This window comes from Chinchilla lanigera, unplaced genomic scaffold (genome assembly GCF_000276665.1).
Source record: "Chinchilla lanigera isolate Chin_1 unplaced genomic scaffold, ChiLan1.0 scaffold00140, whole genome shotgun sequence".
Lineage (NCBI taxonomy): Eukaryota > Metazoa > Chordata > Mammalia > Rodentia > Chinchillidae > Chinchilla > Chinchilla lanigera.
This window is the reverse complement of record NW_004955541.1, coordinates 3,426,829-3,444,414: the sequence shown is the minus strand read 5'-3', so window position 1 is coordinate 3,444,414 and position 17,586 is coordinate 3,426,829. Positions and strand designations below refer to the sequence as shown.

The 17,586-nt window shown below is 44.8% G+C and overlaps 1 protein-coding gene and 1 non-coding gene across 2 annotated transcripts in view; one reads left to right on the top strand and one right to left on the bottom strand.

The window, feature by feature from the left end:
- LOC102021279 (AFG3-like protein 1) overlaps window positions 1-10,895 on the bottom strand; it is a 27,176-nt gene extending 16,281 nt beyond the window's left edge. Inside the window, exons 1-8 of the mRNA XM_013507965.1 lie at window positions 10,779-10,895; window positions 8,732-8,819; window positions 7,842-7,910; window positions 7,165-7,259; window positions 6,137-6,286; window positions 3,076-3,144; window positions 2,311-2,435; window positions 943-1,213 (exon numbers count right to left, since the gene is read on the bottom strand). Coding sequence (XP_013363419.1) covers window positions 943-1,213; window positions 2,311-2,435; window positions 3,076-3,144; window positions 6,137-6,286; window positions 7,165-7,259; window positions 7,842-7,910; window positions 8,732-8,771 — 819 coding nt within the window. The 5' untranslated portion in view covers window positions 8,772-8,819; window positions 10,779-10,895. The remainder of the gene's footprint in view (window positions 1-942; window positions 1,214-2,310; window positions 2,436-3,075; window positions 3,145-6,136; window positions 6,287-7,164; window positions 7,260-7,841; window positions 7,911-8,731; window positions 8,820-10,778) is intronic.
- Window positions 10,896-10,976: 81 nt separating this feature from the next.
- Window positions 10,977-13,474, top strand: LOC102021596. Its single transcript, XR_001232138.1, has 2 exons — window positions 10,977-11,542; window positions 13,406-13,474. It is a non-coding gene; the product is annotated as an uncharacterized LOC102021596 (transcript).
- The last annotated feature ends 4,112 nt before the right edge of the window (window positions 13,475-17,586 follow it).

Sequence of the window (17,586 nt, the reverse complement as noted above, 5' to 3'; positions counted from 1 at the left end):
GAATTATTGAATGATTATTCAGTAGGTCACTCATGTATAGTTCTATTTATATTCTTTAGAAGCCACTCTGAAGATACCTAAGTATAGTACAACAACTATTGGTAATCTCCTACCTCTTTTGTCTATAACTCACTATCATTTGTCTATTTGTTTTCCTGAGAAACTATCTTATAGATAAAATATGTAAAACAATAATCATTGATAATTTCCTACCACTTTGTCTGTAATTTGGTAAACCCCTATTATTATGTTATCCTTCTTTTACTCTTTAAAATTAATAATAATAATAATAATAATCTATACATACATAGGACATTTAACAAAGAATTTTTATCACTGAAAGCCAAGATTGGACCTTAAATGAAGAGCAATAAATGAATGTACTACCGGGTGTGGTGGAGCACGCCTGTAATCCCAGCACTTGGGAGGCTGAGGCAGGAGGATTGTTGAGTTTGAGACCAGCCTGGGCTACAAAGTGAGCTCAAGGGCAGCCTGAACTGCATAGTGAGACCCTGTCTCAAAAAGACAAAAAATAAAAATAAAAAATAAAATAAAATAAAATAAACTTCAGAAGGCTATCTGTTGTTCCTATGCCCACAGTTTACACATTTAAAATTTCATAGGATGTTAAGAACTGCAGTCTCAAATCCATCAGATTAAGATTTTTTGCTGTGCTATTCTGAAAATGCTATTTCTATCCCCCCCATGATTAAGCAAATACACAGGGCAAAAATTAATTTAGAAAGTATTTGTCCCCTCTGAGCCACAGCAGTTGTTAGCCTTGACCTGAAGCTCAACATTAACATTTTCTGAAATCAGTACCTTTGGGATGGGCTGGGGAATGTAGCTCAGCAGCACAGCACCTCCCTGGCAACCATGAAGTTGTGAGTTCAATTCCTGATACCAAAAGAAAAAAAAAAAAAAGAAAAAAGAAAGGACTACCTTCAGAATTTTGGCTCCTAAGTCCTGATACTGCTTCGGGTTCTTCAGGAAATTCACAAACTCCATAATTTCCAATTTGGCTTCTTCACAGCCAGCTACGTCTGCAAATCGCACATCCATGTTGTTCTTTAGGATCTTGGCTGTTGTCTCACCAACACTGAAGAGGCCCCCTCCTCGCCTGCCACGCCCGGCTCCCATTGGGCCCCTCCTCACAGCATAGAGAAGGATGCCAACCAGGAGAAGAGTGGGTACCAGGCTTCGCAGGAAAGAGCTAGAAAATCATGAAAACCACTTGTCAACATTTGCTCCAGAGAAAGGTCACAACACTACCTTCAGCCAGGAAGAGCAGACAGCTCTAGAATTTGTGCTGCACCAAAGGGATGGTTTCTTCCTAAAATATGTCCACATCAGTGCATGGGTTCAGCTTTCCTTGTCCCAGCCCACCTGCAGCTGGCTTGCTGAGGTAGGGAGGGCAGTACCTTTAGGTGCCTCAGTCATACACCTTCCTCAGCAGCTCACAGACCCACACAGCCAGCTGAGGCCAATGGTGTCTACCAGGCACAGCCTTTCTCTTTTCTCTATTCCATGATGAATCTCTTCTTTCAACTATATTTTATTTTTCCCTTGTAAGTGAGCACCAGTAAAAATGGTGAGAGTTCCTGTGCCCTCCAGAGGCCAGCCTGGGCAATATAGCAAGACCCTTATCTCAAAAAATAAAATAGGGGCTGGGGATTTAGGTTAGTGGCACAGCGCCTGCCTGGCAAGCGCGAGGACGTAAGTTCGATTCCTTGTAAAAACCTCAAAAAATAAAATAATAAAATAGACTAAATACATATTCCTTCATTACAGGAATTAAAAATTTCAGCAGATGCTATACTATGCTTGAAAAGAAGCACATTCCAAAATAAGTTAAATGCTAAACTTTTGCATTCACAATCAAGAGGCCCTGGAACTGCTGTTATGGTTTGTGTCTGAGTGTCCCCCTAAAGCCTCATGCAGTCATGGGGCGGGCTTTTAGAGTTTATGATTGATCCATGGTCCAATGCTGGGATTATGGATGCAAGTGCTACACTTGACCTGGGGTGGATAGTTTGCATACAATGTAAGGGAGGAAAAGAGGTTCCTTGCTGCTTCTCCTCCCTTTTTGCTCTTGTGCTTTTGCTATCTTCTGCTGCCATGAACTGTTGCCCTCTGCCATGTGCCACTCTGCCTTGGAGCCAGCCAAGTACAGACTGAAACCTCCAAACTGTAAGCTAAATAAACCTTTCCTTCCTTTATTTTGGATGTCAGGTATTTTGTATCAGCAATGAGAGAAAAGTAACCAAGACAACCACAGTGCTGCATCACCCACCTCATCCCACCATTTACCCATCATTCTCAGTTGTGTAGACTACTGCAGCCCGGTTGATGGGCTCGATCCCCAGCTCCCATTGAGCAGACTCCAGGTTCCGCTCAAAGGTATCAACGCTGCCAATGTTGAACCACACGAATTTCTGCAGAGACGAATAGCAAGGTTGGGCTGCAGGACAGTGTCCCACAAAAACACACCGCCTAAACACACACATAGCCTGCACACTCATTCACCAGCTCCTCCCTCAGCAGAGTTCCTCCTCCTAGTTCTGACCACACAAATGGACCAATCCCACTCTAAGGCTGGCTCCAAGGGTAACTGCAAATAGCAGAAGATCCTTGGTTTTGGCCTCACAAAAGTACATGCTTGCCCGGGATATAGCTCAGTGGCAAAAGCACCTGCCTGGCAAGTGCAAGGTCACAAGTTCAATTCCCAGTACCAAAAAAAAACAACCACATGCTCTGAGTTCTAGATAAAAGTATACAATAGTGCAACAACTGCCGAAGTTTGCCTTAGTCCTTCTATTCTTCTATTCTTTGTTTTTCTATTCTTCTCCTAAACTCTGGCCTGTGTTCTCACACACTGCTTGGCAAAACTGAGTCACAGTTAATAGTTTTGTAAGAGTCCTGAGAGAAAGGGATACGAATACAAGACACTAAGATAAACTTCACAATAATGGACTGCTGGACACTGGCAGAGGCATTCTACTGAAAAAACAGGGAACTACACTTCCCATTACAAAAAAGCTGTCTAGAGTCCTAGGTCTTAAACCCACTCCTCACCTCAGAAGAGGTTCCTGGGACAGGAATAACCCGCACAAACTGTTTGTTCACGACTTCTAGCCGGTCCACCTAGGAGGAAGGGAAAAATACACAGAAAAGCTAAGGCAGAAGGTAGGACACTCAAGAAAACTGTGGGCACTGCCAAAGGTTCCTGTACCTGTGACCACATGCACTCTACAGACCAAGCCCAAGTTCTGTTTTCCTACTAATTCAGACTCTTCACCTGGGGCACAACTATATTTTCTTTTTAATAAAGAAAAACCAAGGAATGAATTCAAGAAGAGGTTTTAGGGGGCTGAGGGGCTGCTTTTTTGCGGGGACAGGATCTTGCTATACAGTTAGTTCAGGATGGCCTTAAATTCAAGAGATCCTCCTGCTTTAGTCTCCCAAGTGCTATCACAAGCATACATCACTACACCCATCTAAGAAGAGTTCTAAATTTGGTATACCTGAGCACCTGTCATGCATTCAGACTGGCTTAAAAACTCAAAAGGGCGTGCTGGGGATATAGCTCAGCAGCTCAAGTGCCTGCCTGGCAAGCGCAAGGTCCAGAGTTCGATTCCAGGTACCATAATTAAAAAAAAAAAAAAAAAACTCAAAAGGGTTATAGGTAAGTTTTACACTGACAGTACAGCAAAGATAAATACACATCTAATTCAGAAATATTTTTTTTCATCTAGCTGTAGGTACAAGAAAATGGTGCCAACAAGGATAAAAATTCAGCTCTGAAGGCTCATTAACTGCCAATACCACTGCACACAGCAACATAAAAGGTAAGATGCCCCTCTGAAAACCAATGTAGAAAAACATCTTGAGGGTACAATACAGTATTATTTCTCCTGCTCATCACAGAATTTTTTTGTATGTGTGAGACAATGTCTCCCTATGCAGTCTAGTCTGTCCTTGAACTCACTACATAGACTAGGTCAGTCTCAAACTCATAGAGATCCTCTTGCTTCAGCCTCCCAACTGTTGGGATTACAGGTGTATACCACACACCCAGCCCTCATGACAGACTTTTTTTTTGGTTTTTGTTTTTCAGTACAAGAAATCAAACCCAGGGGTGCCCCACCACTGAGCTACATCTCTAGTCTTTTTAAAATTTTTTATTTTGATACAGTCTTGATAAATAACTGAGGCAGGAACTGAACTTGCAATTCTCCTGCCTCAGCCTCCCTCAATGCTGGAATTATAGGCATGTCCAGCTATCACAAAATCTTAAACCACTACAACACTATAACTTCTGTCAGGAGTTAATGAAGCCTGCACAGCGTGGTGGTGCACACTTGTGATCCCAGCACTTGGACTACTCAGCCATGAAGAAGATAAACTGGAGACTTTTATAGGCAAATGGATGCAACTCAAGACCATACTCGTAAGTGAAATAAACCAGACACACACGTGTAAACATCGTACTGTCTCCCTACTGTAAGAAGCTGAAAGAGCAAATAAGATCCAGAATATAAAATAGATACTGTAGAATGGGAAGAAATTGCTCAAAAGGAAAGAGAAACTGGGATTCAGAAAAGGAGAAAAGAAGGGATAAGCAAATATATATATATATACACACACACACACACACAAGACAATTATACTACTAATTTCTCTTAGTTCACTGAAAAGAAAGGTTTGCACTAATATTGTTTGGACAATTAAATGCTTATATCTTGTACTCTGAGTAACTTTTTTTTTCTGTCTTTTTGAGACAGGGTCTCGCCATGCAATTCAGGCTGATCTAGAGCTCACTTTGTAGCCCACGTTGGTCTCGAACTCTCAATCATCATCCTGCCTCAGCCTCCCAAGTGCTGGGATTACAGGAGTGTGCCACCATGCCCAGCTTTCTGAGTAACTAACTTAAAGATAACAATATGCAATGTATTAACCATTTTTACTCTATTATCTTGTTTTGAAATTTTATTTTTTTTCTTTAAAAAAAAAAATCCTAGCACTTGGTAGGCTGAAGCAAGAGGACCCCTGTGAATTTGAGGCCAGCCTGGGCTACATAGTGAGTTCAAGGCCAACCTGCATTACATACTAAGACCCTGTCTCCAAAAATAAAAAAAGTTAATGAAGCCTAAGGATTGTGATTCATGTGTGTTTATCACTGGGACACCTTCCAACCCTAACAATATAGGCACACAATCAGCATTCCTGCACTGGAAAAGACCTCAGGAAAGGTTCTGGAATCTATCCAGAATCCATGCACTAGAAGGTATTGTGGACTCACCACCTCCATCTCCTCTCCTCACACCTGCAGCTGCAGGTGGCAGACCCATAGGAGGCAAGGGTGGCAGCAGCTCTGCCCCCATTAGTGTAAGGAAAATTGCCAAGAGCCTCCCTGCTGATAGGCATGGGCCCTGTAGTAAGACAAAAAGCCCTGACCACAAACTCTGAACTACAGAACTCATTACAAAGAAGTGCAGATCTAACACATCACTTAGCACAGACCCTTCTGAGGGCACTTGAGAGGCAAAGCGTCCCCGTTTCAGTTTACACTGAAGCCCGAGCAGCCTTCACCCAGCCTCAGCATGCTGATGAACAAGTGTGCCTCTGTGAAGGGTAAACGAGGACTGCCCATGCCACACCTTCCTCCATACAAATCCCTAGCCCCACTCAGTGTAGTGGACATGCTTATAATCCCAGCACTTGGGAGGCTGGGGCAGGACAACCACAAGATCAAGGACAGCCTGGGTTACATGGCACAAATCTGTCTCAAAAAAAAAAAAAAGCCAAAGCAGGGGTCCCACGACACAGTATAGAAATCAGACATGAGATTGAAACTCAATAATTAATGGACAAACAACTAAGTCTTAGAGGACAGGTTTTAAAAAAGTCAACCCATGATGTTAGAGCAGCCTCTACCAGGCCAGAAAGTGGGTTTAACACTTTCTGCTATGGTAATCTCTAGAAAAGGAAAACTGCCTCTGGACTCTGCCCTGTAGCAGGGCTACTCAAAACTCTACCACACAGAGGACTGACTCCCACCCCAGCCTGGAGCTCATATCCCCTTGCAGGCTGTAGAGGCCTGCAGGAGCACACTACACACTCTGAGTCCCCTCACCAAGCCTCTGGCCAGGTAATACTGCACAAAGTGCTTCCAGGTAATCTCTTTTCCAGGATCTCGAAAATAGAAGTAGAAAACTCCCACAGCAACGCCTGCGCCCAAAACAGCCAGATTTCGGAAATCCTTGTCATCCCAGGGAAACTCTCCCTGTTAAAAAAAAAAGATAACATATTTTCATGTAAGTGAGGAGTTTCTTTTTGTCTCTGTAGTGCTGGAGACCCAACCTGGGGCCTGCCCATGCTGAGTTATACCCCAGCCCTAGGGTGGTTTATGAAAACACGTCTCTTTTCAGACATTACTAGAGCTGTCAAACTATCCCCTCACAAACTACACAAAGGACTCCAAGTGTGTGATAAAGCAGAACCGTTCCTCTCTGGAGAAAAACCTTTATACAGGTACAAGCACACATCATACCTGCAGCTCACAAGTCAGCCCAGGAGCAGCAGAAAGCCATAAAGAGATCTGCTCTGGAGCCATCATTCAGGTTCACTTTTGTCAAGGTTAGGCAGCTTAAGAAATTAATGTCTCAGAATCTTGGCAGTAATTTGTGAGTTTGGCCCTAAGCTAGCACAAATTGCTATGGCTTGTGTGTGTACCCCACTGCAACACTCAGAATGGCTCTTTACCCCCAGGTGATATTAAGTGGGGAAGGTCCTTGGAAAATGAGGGCTCCATGCTCAGGAGTGGGATTATTGTCCTTGATAAAGGGTTCGAAAGAAAAAGTTCGTCCCTTCCACCACTGTCCCGTCTGGAGGAAGCAGCACTCAAATGCCATTAAAGATGCCTTGAAAGCTGAGACCAGCTATTCACCAGACATGAGACCTGCTGGCATCTTGACCTTGTACCTTCCAGCCTGCATAACTGTGAGCACATGATGTTTATAAATTACTCAGTATAAGGTATTTTGTCATAGGACAGGACAGGAATGGACTAAGACAAAGATCACAGAGCGCCAGCTCTGCAGGCACCACATCCTTTGGCAGAGTGACAAGGTGTCTGGGCCCAGTCCTGAGATGCTCACAAACCTTCTGTATCCGTTTCCACCAGGCAAAATCATCCCCTTTTCCTCCTCTCTTGCCTCCACCTCCTCCAGACCCAGCATTCTTTGGTTTGCCAGTTTCTAAGAAAAAACAAAGTCAATTACGAGACATGGTAAAAATCTGTAAAATTTTTTTTCTTTTTTTGTATCAGGAATTGAACTCTCAACCTCATGCTTGCCAGGCAGGTGCTGTGCTGCTGAGCTAAATCCCTAGCCCAAAATTTGTATAAACTTTAAGGAAAAAACTTAAGTCTTCATAGAAGTGTTCCATTTGTAGCAAGGTATGTTACCACAATTCCTGATATGCTTTTATGTATTTCTTCCCATTTCATACTCACAGGTATCTAAGAAGGACCATTCACAGGAGAAACATCTGGTAAGTACAGACTTCAATCCCAAAACCCAATTCACATCACCAAACCATGACTTCATTTAAAAGATGATTCACTGCGGCTTACACCCAAAGAAGCTGAGAAGGCACAGAACGGTGAAGACGAAAGCAAAGAACACGGTGAGCAGGGAACAAGAGGCAGCACCCATGGACAAGCACCAGGGTGGGAAGGCCAAGCTCATACACACAGGCCCACCTCCCTGTCACACCGTAGGAAGATTAACCCCAAAATGAGTGAGTACTTAAAAAAATATTCAGATGTAAAGCCTTACCTTTCCTTGGAGCTACTGATTTTTCTGAGTTTGTGTTTCTTGCATTCCTCTCAAAGAATTTCTCAAACCCTTAGGGATGAAATGAAAAGGCTTTAAAGAAAAAATATTCTTACTCAAAAGCATCAATTCAATCAAATCAGAAGAATGAAAAGTCAATTATCTTTCCTTTCTTGTTGACACAATCAATAAGCAGTCAGTCCCAGGTCCTAATACTGGGATAAGGGCTGAGGAGCATCTTCTACAATGTGGAGATGCAGGTCTCCAGGTGGTTCTGTGAGTACTGACTCTGCACACAGCCCAGGCCCCTGGCCTGTGCTGAAAGGCTTCAAATGGATAATTGTTCTCCAAACTAACTAAAGTCTGCACATCATCTCTGTTTTACTTTCCTTTTTTTTTTTTTTTTGGTGCCAGGAATCAAATTGGGACTGCGCTTGCCAGGCAGGTGCTTGTGCCACTGAGCTATATCCCCAGCCATCTGTTTTACTTTCCAACCATGAGGCTTGGCTGGTCCTTAGAATCGGATATGCAGAAACCAAAGTTTGCTCACCTATGTTCCAAAAGATTCACCAGGCAACTTTCTTCTGAAAATGCTTCTCTTTTGTCAGTCTCTCTTTTTTTTTTTTGGTACCAGGACCTTGCTCTTGCTAGGCAGGCACTTGTGCCGCTGAGCTATATCCCCACCCCATCTTCTGCCAGTCTCAGTGACATATCAAAATGGTGAAAGTATGGATAAAGTGCTACAGTTTAGCACAACAGAAAAACTAGAAGGAAGGGAGGAGGGGGCAACCTAGATGTCATGTGCCTCATCCACTGTTTATCACTATGGGAAACACACTCCAAGGAAGCTACACACCTTATGTTGCTACTGACAGTACAGAGAAAACAGGTACCTTTGGGTGGTTTTGAACACAGCCATTGGGAAAATGACATCAGTCTCCCCTGCAGAGCCAGCTGCTGAAGGTGGACTCCCTGGAGGCACTGAAGTGGGAAAAGGATTAGCTGATGAGCTCCTTCTGTAATATAAGCAGCGTTCTCACAGTGGCCAAAACAAGCTGAAAGGGACAGGATAAAGGCTAGGAAATAAACTTACTGCCCTATTCATCTGCTTTAATATCCCACTAAAATGTGGTTCAACCAAGATAAACAGGAACTAAATTCACTGCAGAAATGCACAAAAAATGTTTACATGTCTCAAAAAGACCCCCCCCCAAAAAAAAAACTGGGCATGGTGGCAAACGGCTGTAATCCCAGGACTAGGGAGGCTGAGGCAGGAGGATGCTGAGAGTTCAAGACCAGCCTGGGCTACATAGTGAGTTCAAGGCCAGCCCAAACTACATAGTGAGACCCTGTCAAAACTACATATCAAGACCTGTCTCAAAAAAATAAGCCAGACATGGTGTTGCACACCTGTTATTCCAGCACTTCGAAGGCAGAAGGCAGTTAAGATCACTGCAAGTTCAAGCCCTGCTGGGACAACATATTCAAGGCTAGCCTGAACTATATATACCAAGACCATGTCTCAAAAAAGCAAAGCAAAACAACCTAAATAAAATCAGGGAAATCCAAACAAGCTCATAAATGAAACGCTGGCACCAATGGTGATGACACCACACCACCAAACATAAAGGCTGTAAGGCGAACAAGAACTTATTAACTGTGAATGAATCTACCTGTTGCAACTTATCCCAGTACCAATGGGACAGTACCTGACCGAACCCTTATGACCCCATGTAGCTCAACGATCCCTGCTTTCAATCTCCAGTACCACAAAATAAATACGTAAAGGCACTGAGGTCCGCAACAGTTCATGATTCAAGAGACACCTGTCCGGTACTAACAAGCTCTTGTTAACTACACTCACCTGTTGATAACCACAACGGCCCCTGTGATGCTGAGGCAATATGCACACAAACAAGACTCTGCTTCCGACACAAAACCGGAAATACTAACATGCGTTTTCCAAATGAATAGAAAAGATGAAAATTTATTCCTTAAGACAGAAACTCACAGAATCTTTCTTCCTATTTCATTATGTCTGAAAATCATACCTTTCTGGGGTCAAAAACTCTACGTAAGTGTGTCATAGTGTTGCAGATTAGAGACCAGTGGAAGACTCTGCACTAAGGAGTCCGAAGGCAGGCTATTAGTAATTCCGGCGGGCCAAGGAAAACTGAGTTTTCAAATCACTGGCCCGGAGTCAGGTTTGAGTTTAAATATGGTTTGCACACAAGGTCACTGCACGACTGGTCACACAGAATACAAGAGTTGTCAGACACTGCCAGGCGAAACTGTACGCGTGGGTCGAGCAGAGTTAATGCGTCCTTGATTCGGCCGGTCTTATCCCAAACATAAAGGCCTTGAAGCAGGCTGGGGTCAGTGCTTATTTTCTTAATTGAAGAAAGCACAGTTACGTAGACCTGTCATGTTAATGGATAACAGCTGAAACCAGACAGTCAAGGTTTTCAGCAGCTAGCTGTGACAGGCTGTAGGAACCTGTGGTTACAGGCCCCTAATTGATTTCTAGCTTTCACTATGATATGCTTACAAGTCTGCTATTCTATAAGGGCCCTTACAATAGCAAATTTTAATGTGCCGGCTGTCCACTGGAAACAAAAGAACCCTTAAAATACGCAGCATTCCATGCGTTTTCCTTTCCACAAACAAGGTCAAGGCAATACCGACCCACCAGGCTGCACCAAGCCCTCAAGCACTATCACCAAAGCATTAGAGCCGAGCTCAACAAATGTTCGCTGGATAAAGACGGCCCTAATGCTTCACGAGACTCTTTTTCATCCACTACCAAATCCTGGCTGTAAGAGCGACCCTGTCCAGCACAGCACAGGGGCGTTACTGCCCCGGGGCCCCGGCGAAAGCAATGCTCGCGGTCGGAAGGGGACACAGAGGCAAACCCCTCAACCCTGGCACTGGAGAGCGGACCGAGCGGGAAGGGCGCTCGGTTGTCGGGGAAAGGCGAAGAGGGGCCGGGGCGGGGCCGGAGACGCAGGGCGTGCACCACTCCCGCCGGAACCGGCCAGCGGCCGCCGCCGTCCTCACCCCGCGGCGCACACGGATTGCGTCACCGCGGCAGCGAGCGCAGCCCCGCCCAGGGCCGGCGAGCCGCGCTTCCCCGCTCACCTGCCGGGCGCTCCCGAGGGCCCGCGCACCAGTCCATGCTGTCTTGCCGCCTGCTGGGCGGCCGCCGCCGCAGCACCACAGCACGGCGAGCCGCCCGGCTACCGTACGAACGCCGGCCGCGGCCACTAGCCGACGCGACATCACCTGACCTCGCGGCGCCCTGGCGCGCGCACGCGCAGCACAGCGACTCGGGTCACAGTGCGCCACGCCCAGGGCCACTCCCGCAGGCGCCGCGGGGCTAGCGCGTGTGCAGTCGGCGGGCGCCCGCTCTGGCTGGCCCCATCCTCGCCTGTTTAAGGTCTGGGCAGTCGCCCTGGCCTTCCAGAAAGTTGAGCGCAGAAACCCGAGCAAACGACTTAGCCTAGGCGCCAGGGGGAAAGCAACGCCTTTATACTTTTTCTTTTAATCTGGCATCGGCCATGACGCCTCTCTGCGGCGTCCTCCTTGGGAAGAGGGCCGCTAAAATGAACGCAGGCGTCCCGCCCTGCGCACTCTCGTCGGCCGCCTCTACAGGATTACCCAGGTATTCGGTGCTGCGCTCCCTCTTGAACAAAGGAACTGGTTTGGTACGTAGCTTGCTGCATGGCTCTCCTGCGTGACACTTTGTGGTTAGTTGGTTTTTCTCCGGAATCACAAGAGTCCATACCGTTTTTTTATGTGCCTGTAGCTGCGCTGAGCAGGGATTTGGACTCTGACAAAAGGGGCCCTCGCGGCTTGCGAGTGGAGCGCGAATCCTCCTGTTTCTGGACAGTAGAGACAGGCAGCCTGTGATTACCGTGCCACAACTCTGCGGGCTTATACATGCGGCTCTTCGCAGCCTCATTTTCTCTTTCCTAAGACTGCTGTGACATTAATACACTGTAGAGGCAGAAATGCCTGGGGAACGGCTCCTAAATAAACTGTTCTCCCTCGTGCGAAAAGGGAGCAGAAAACAATTAACCATTCACGTGAAACTAGAAGTGTTGAGACGATTCAAAAAGAGTGAAAAGCTCAGTCCAATTCCAAAGACCACAGGGGCCATGATACGACATGATAACGAAAAAAGACGTCACAAATAGCCACTCCATCAAGAGACTCAGCGCGGAGGTACCATAGTAGAAAACATGGAGCGATTGTTGAGCATATGGCTTGAGGACCAGAACCAGTGAAGTGTGCCTCTTGAGTGTCACCGTCATTCAGGAGAAACTGTGGGCCACAGTGGTGGAAGCTCACACCAGCAATAGTAAGAGCATGTGGAAGAATATTTGGCCACAGTGTGGTGGTCCCCCAAATTTTCACAAACATGCCAATGCACAACTTCAGCAAAACATTGTTCCCCTTGCCAGGAATGTAGGAGAGATTGTAGAAGCTGATGAGGACCATTTGCTTCAGTCCTACAGAGATCTCAAATGAGGACCTGACTAGCCGGAACAGGAATGGCAGCAGCAGAGAACAGTAGAGGTGCTCCCCATTTCCTCCACCAGCTGAGCGCAGGAAAATTGTCACTAACCTTGTCTCATACAGAGGCTGAAGTCCTCGTTAGTGACTGCCCTAAGAAGTGGAAACTGAAAGTGTCAGAACAATCAATGATGCAGTAAACTGCTACGGGGAATTGTACAGTGAGAAGTGGCGCTCAGAGCAGCTACCATAGCTTGTATTTCAGGGTACTCTATAATCAAAAGTTAACCCAAGTAAAGCTAGAAGCACAAAGATGACCTCAACGGCTGAATGCAGCCAAGCCTCTCTGCTTCTAGGTGTTTAACATCCCTGAAAACCTTAATGCTAGTATTTCTACTTTTACACTTGGAAATAACAAATTTCGTCATTAATTTTCTTTTCTTGAGACAGGGTCTTGCTATTAATTCAGGCTGACCATGAACTTACTATGTATCCTAGGTTGGCCTCAAACACCAAGTTAGGGCAGTGCTCCTAACTTAACCTCCCAAGTACTGGGATTAGAGGTGTGTACCACCATGCCTGCTGTCATTAAAATTTTACTTAAATATGTGCATTAACAAGATTACATGCAGCTGAGGGAGGCTGAGGCAGGACAGTCATTTCAAGTTTGAGACCTGCCGGGGCTACAAAGTGAGCTCAAGGCTGGCTTGAACTGCATAGTGAGACCCTGTCTCAAAAAGACCAAAAAAAAAAAAAAAGAAAGAAACCAAAGATTAACACGCAGCCAAGCAAGGTGGCACACTCCTGTAATCCCAGCACTTGGGAGCCTGAACCAGGAGGATCACCATGAGTTTGAGGGCAGCAAGACCCTGTCTCAAAAAACAACAAAACAAAATCACATGCAAAGTTTGGTAATGTGGTTCATAACTGTAATATTAGCATTATAAGACTCTGAGGCAAGACAATCACAAATTTAAACTGAAGGTCATTCTGGGCAACTCAATGACTTAGCAAGATGCTTTCTGAAAATTTGTTGTTTTTAATTTTTTTAGGAGCTGGGGCTGTAACTCAGTGAAAAGGTCCCAGGTTCAGTCTCAAATACTGGAAAAAAAAAAATTGAAGAAAAAAAAATACCTGGAAATGGTGCACACCTGAAATTCCAGCACTGGAGAGGCTGAGGCAGGAAGATCATCATGAGTTTTAAGTCCAGCCTGGGCTACAAAGTGAGTTCAAGGTTGCAGCCTAAACTACACAGCAAGAAGCTGGGGATTTAGCTCAGTGGCACATCGCCTGCCTTGCAAGCGCAATGTCATCAGTTCGATTCCCGGTACCGGAAAAAAAACAACAAAAAAAAACTACACAGCAAGACCCTGTCTTCAAAGAAAAACTCCAAACAGACCAGGGATTTATTTAAATGTAGACATTACACCATGCAAGTACTGAAAAACATTTTTTTAGAGATGGGATTTAGCTGTGTTAGCCAGCTGGCTCTAAACTTCTGGGCTTAAGCAATCCTCCTGCTTTTGTTCCTTAGAAATTGTAACTGCAGGTGCACCCCACTATACCCTGCACTGAATGCTTCTTTAACCTGGGTGTAAAGAAAGAATTTGTATAACTAGAAATCCAAATGAAAGAAAATACCAATTTGACCATATGTAAGTGTAAAATAATTCTTTGTATGTTCTAGATGTAAGTTCTGTGTTTGACGTACAGATGTCTAGAATTTTTTCCTATTCTGTGGGTTGTGTTTTTGAGACAGGGTCTCGCTATGCAGTTCAGGCTGGCCCTGACCTCACTTTGTAGCCCAGGTTGGTGTCAAACTCTCAATCATCCTCCTGTCTCAGCCTCCAGAGTGTTGGGATTACCAGTAATTTGCCACCAGGCCCTGCTTTTGATGTGCAAAAGCTTTTTAAGAAAGTAAGATCCCAGGGCCAGGATATAGCTCAGCAGCATAAGTGCCTGCCTGGCAAGTGCAAGGTCCTGAGTTTGATTCCCAGTACAAAAAAAAAAAAAAAAAAGATGATAAGATCCCAGCTGTTGATTCTTTGAAGTATTTCCCATGCAGTTTGGGTTTTATTCATGAAATCTGCTATACCTATGTCTTCAAGATTTCTACCTGCTTTCTCTTCTAGTAGATTTATGGTTTCTATTTTAATATTTAGATCTTTGATCCATTTTGACTTTAGTACATGGGTCTAGTTTTAGTCTTTGGCATATAGAGAGCCAGTTTTTCCTGCACCATTTATTAAAGAGGCTGTCTTTCTACCAGTAAACATATTTGGTCTCTTTGTCAAAGATAAGATGGCTGGGTGTGTTTGTAGTTGTGTCTGTATCTTCTAATCTGTTCCACTGATCCTCAGGTCTGTTTTTTTGCCAGTACCATGCTGATTTTATTGTAGGGGACAGTGAATCTTAGCATATCATTTTAGATAGAATAGTTTTAGTAAAGGCCTAAAAACATATCCTGGGAAACTTTCCAGGGAAACTGTAAACTTTGCCTGGGAATGTCTCCCCAGGTAAGGAACACCCAGGCCTAGATAACCATCTATGACCCTGCCTGGGTTGTTTCATTCCTTCCCTGGCCCTAGATAAACATTGTAACCATAAAGGAAATATAAGGTTATCAAAAAGGGGGACATACAGCACATAATGGGAGAAACATCTATCATGGCTAGACCTGTGACCGGAATGTAACCTGGGTCCCACGGAATAAGAGAAAAACCATTTGGCCACCTGAGTCAGCTACGTAACATCCCAATCTGTAACCATGGAAACCCAAAACATATTTAAGAGTGGAACAAAGATTAGCAGAGCACTGACGGGTCCCAACTTAGTTGGGGACACATGGTGGCCTGCCTAAAATTCAATAAACTCTGTTTGCCCTAAATAGAGTTCATTGGTCTTCTGTGGAATTCAGCCCACTTTGCCGCTACTTTATCACAGTAGCTTTGCAGTAAAACTTCAAACCAGGAATTGTGATGCCGTCCTGCCTTGTGTTTGTTGCCTATGGAGAGCCCTTCCCAGTCCTCATTGCAGCCCATGGAGTTTATATTTGTAATCTGATGGAAAAATTATTGGAATTCTAGTGACTTAATTCCAGTCTACCACTTCCAGTGCAACCCTTGGTGAGAATAAAGACAGTAAGGCATATTTGTAGTTATGAGGAGCCAAGGGGTCCTAAGTCCAGCCACAATGATAGCTAACGGGTACAAAGGCCTCAAACCAGGGCCAAACGTGGATTTTATTAATTCATAAAGGAGTGGCTTGAGGATGAGTGACTGTGAGAATGGTGGGAAGTGTGTGAGTGCTGTGAACTGGGCTAGGTAGGAAGCCTGAAATCACCTTAGCAATATGCAGAGAGGAAGATATGCAGAAAGGATAATCTTTTATTTATTTTTTTGTTTTGTTTTTTGAGACAGGGTCTCACTAATGTAGCCCAGGATGGCCTCAAACTCACGGCAGTTCTCCTGCCTTAGCCTCCCAAGTTGCTGGGATTATAAGCATGCGCCCATGCCTGGCTCAGAAAGAATAATCTACATAACACAATTGAGGTAGTATCTAGTGTTTTGGAGTCAGTGCTTCAGCTCTGATGTGTAATCTTTTATTCCCTGGGAAGTCATAGTCTCTTATTTTGAGGCTCGATCTCAGCTGACAGCATGGACCACGGCGCTCCATTCTGCCTCAGCCCAGCTCACACTTTTTACTTGGGAGCTACGGGGGACCAGGGAAACACTGCCCTGTCATCTTTGCTTCAAAGACTAGATATCAGCACCTCAGCTGGACTGATTTGCATTGCTTAAAGCCAACTGAAGGGATAAAGAAAAGTCCTGGCCAGCTGTGTATGTATCAATCCATGGGAATAGCGTCAGGTTCAGCCAAAATGGAGACAGTTGCTCCTCCAAGGAGAGTCACCCAGGTGGTCCTCTACAGTTGCCCAGAATTTCTTTCTTCTAGGTTTCTTCTGGTTCCAAATGAATTTTAGGAATGTTTTCTCTATTTCTGTGAGGTATGCTAGTTATCTTTTGATTGGGATTACACTGAACCTGTATAACAATTACGGGAATATGGCCATTTTCACTATGCTGGTTCTTCTGTCCATGAGCAAGAGATCTCTTTCCATTTCCTGATATCCTCTTCAATTGCCTTTTTCAGAGTACTGTAATTTGCAATGTAGAGGTCTTTTACTTCCTTCATTAGATTGATTTCTAAGTATTTCATTTTTGGGGCTGCTATTGTGAAGGGTGTACTTTCCCTATTTTTCTTTCAGTGAGTTTGTTGCAACACTAGCAGGCATCAAGCACCTGAAGAATGAGAGGGACTCACACCAGGACAATGTAGGAAACAGGTTGAAAGGGCTCCCAGTGGCTAAATCCAGGACAGTTTGGGCATCAAAATGAGTAAAGACTTATAACCCATTGAGTAAAATAGTAACTTGAGTAAATAGATGAGGAAGAAGGGAAAGCTCTTCCATATAATTATCAACAAAGGCAGATGGAGAGGTAGAGTTCAGTCAGTTGCCATTTGGCATCATAACTGAGTTAGATAAGAACATCAGTAGAAGCTATAACAGACCCCGCAATTTACTTCTTAATGACAGAGGGACAAATAGGGTTCCTCTACAGTAGTGGAGAAGCCTGGTGCACACCAGCTTGGCCAGGTCTCCAGTGACAGAACAAAGCAAGCTTGTGTGCTGTGCTTCCTGGGCACACCAAGGAGAACATTGCACCACTGCTGTGAAGCCCTGCCAGAAGTGTGAAGCTTGAATCTAGCATGGGACAGACCCAAAGGAGTTCCAGCGGGGCGGGGCGGGGAGGGGATTCTTCAAAATAAGTACTTTGGGAGGGCCAGGGGTAAAGCTCAGCAGCACAGTACCTGCCTGGCAAGTGCAAGGTCCTGAGTTCAATGCCAAGTACCAAAAAAAAGTACTTTGAGGGCTGGGGATGTAGCTCAATGGTAGAACATTTGCCTAGCATTTGTGAGGTTCCTGGGTTCAATTTCTACCACTAAATAGTGTTTGCTTTTCAAAAAGTCAAGTGTTTTGGGACTGGGTATTTAGCTCAGCGGCACAGCGCCTGCCTGGCAAGTGCAAGGTCATCAGTTCAATTCCTGGTACCGGAAAAAAAAAAAAAAGTCAAGTGTTTTGTCACATTAAGGAAAAATAAACGGGTCATAGTGGCACATCCTAGTAATTCCAGCACTGAGAGGCTGAGGCAGGAGGATCACAAATTCCAGT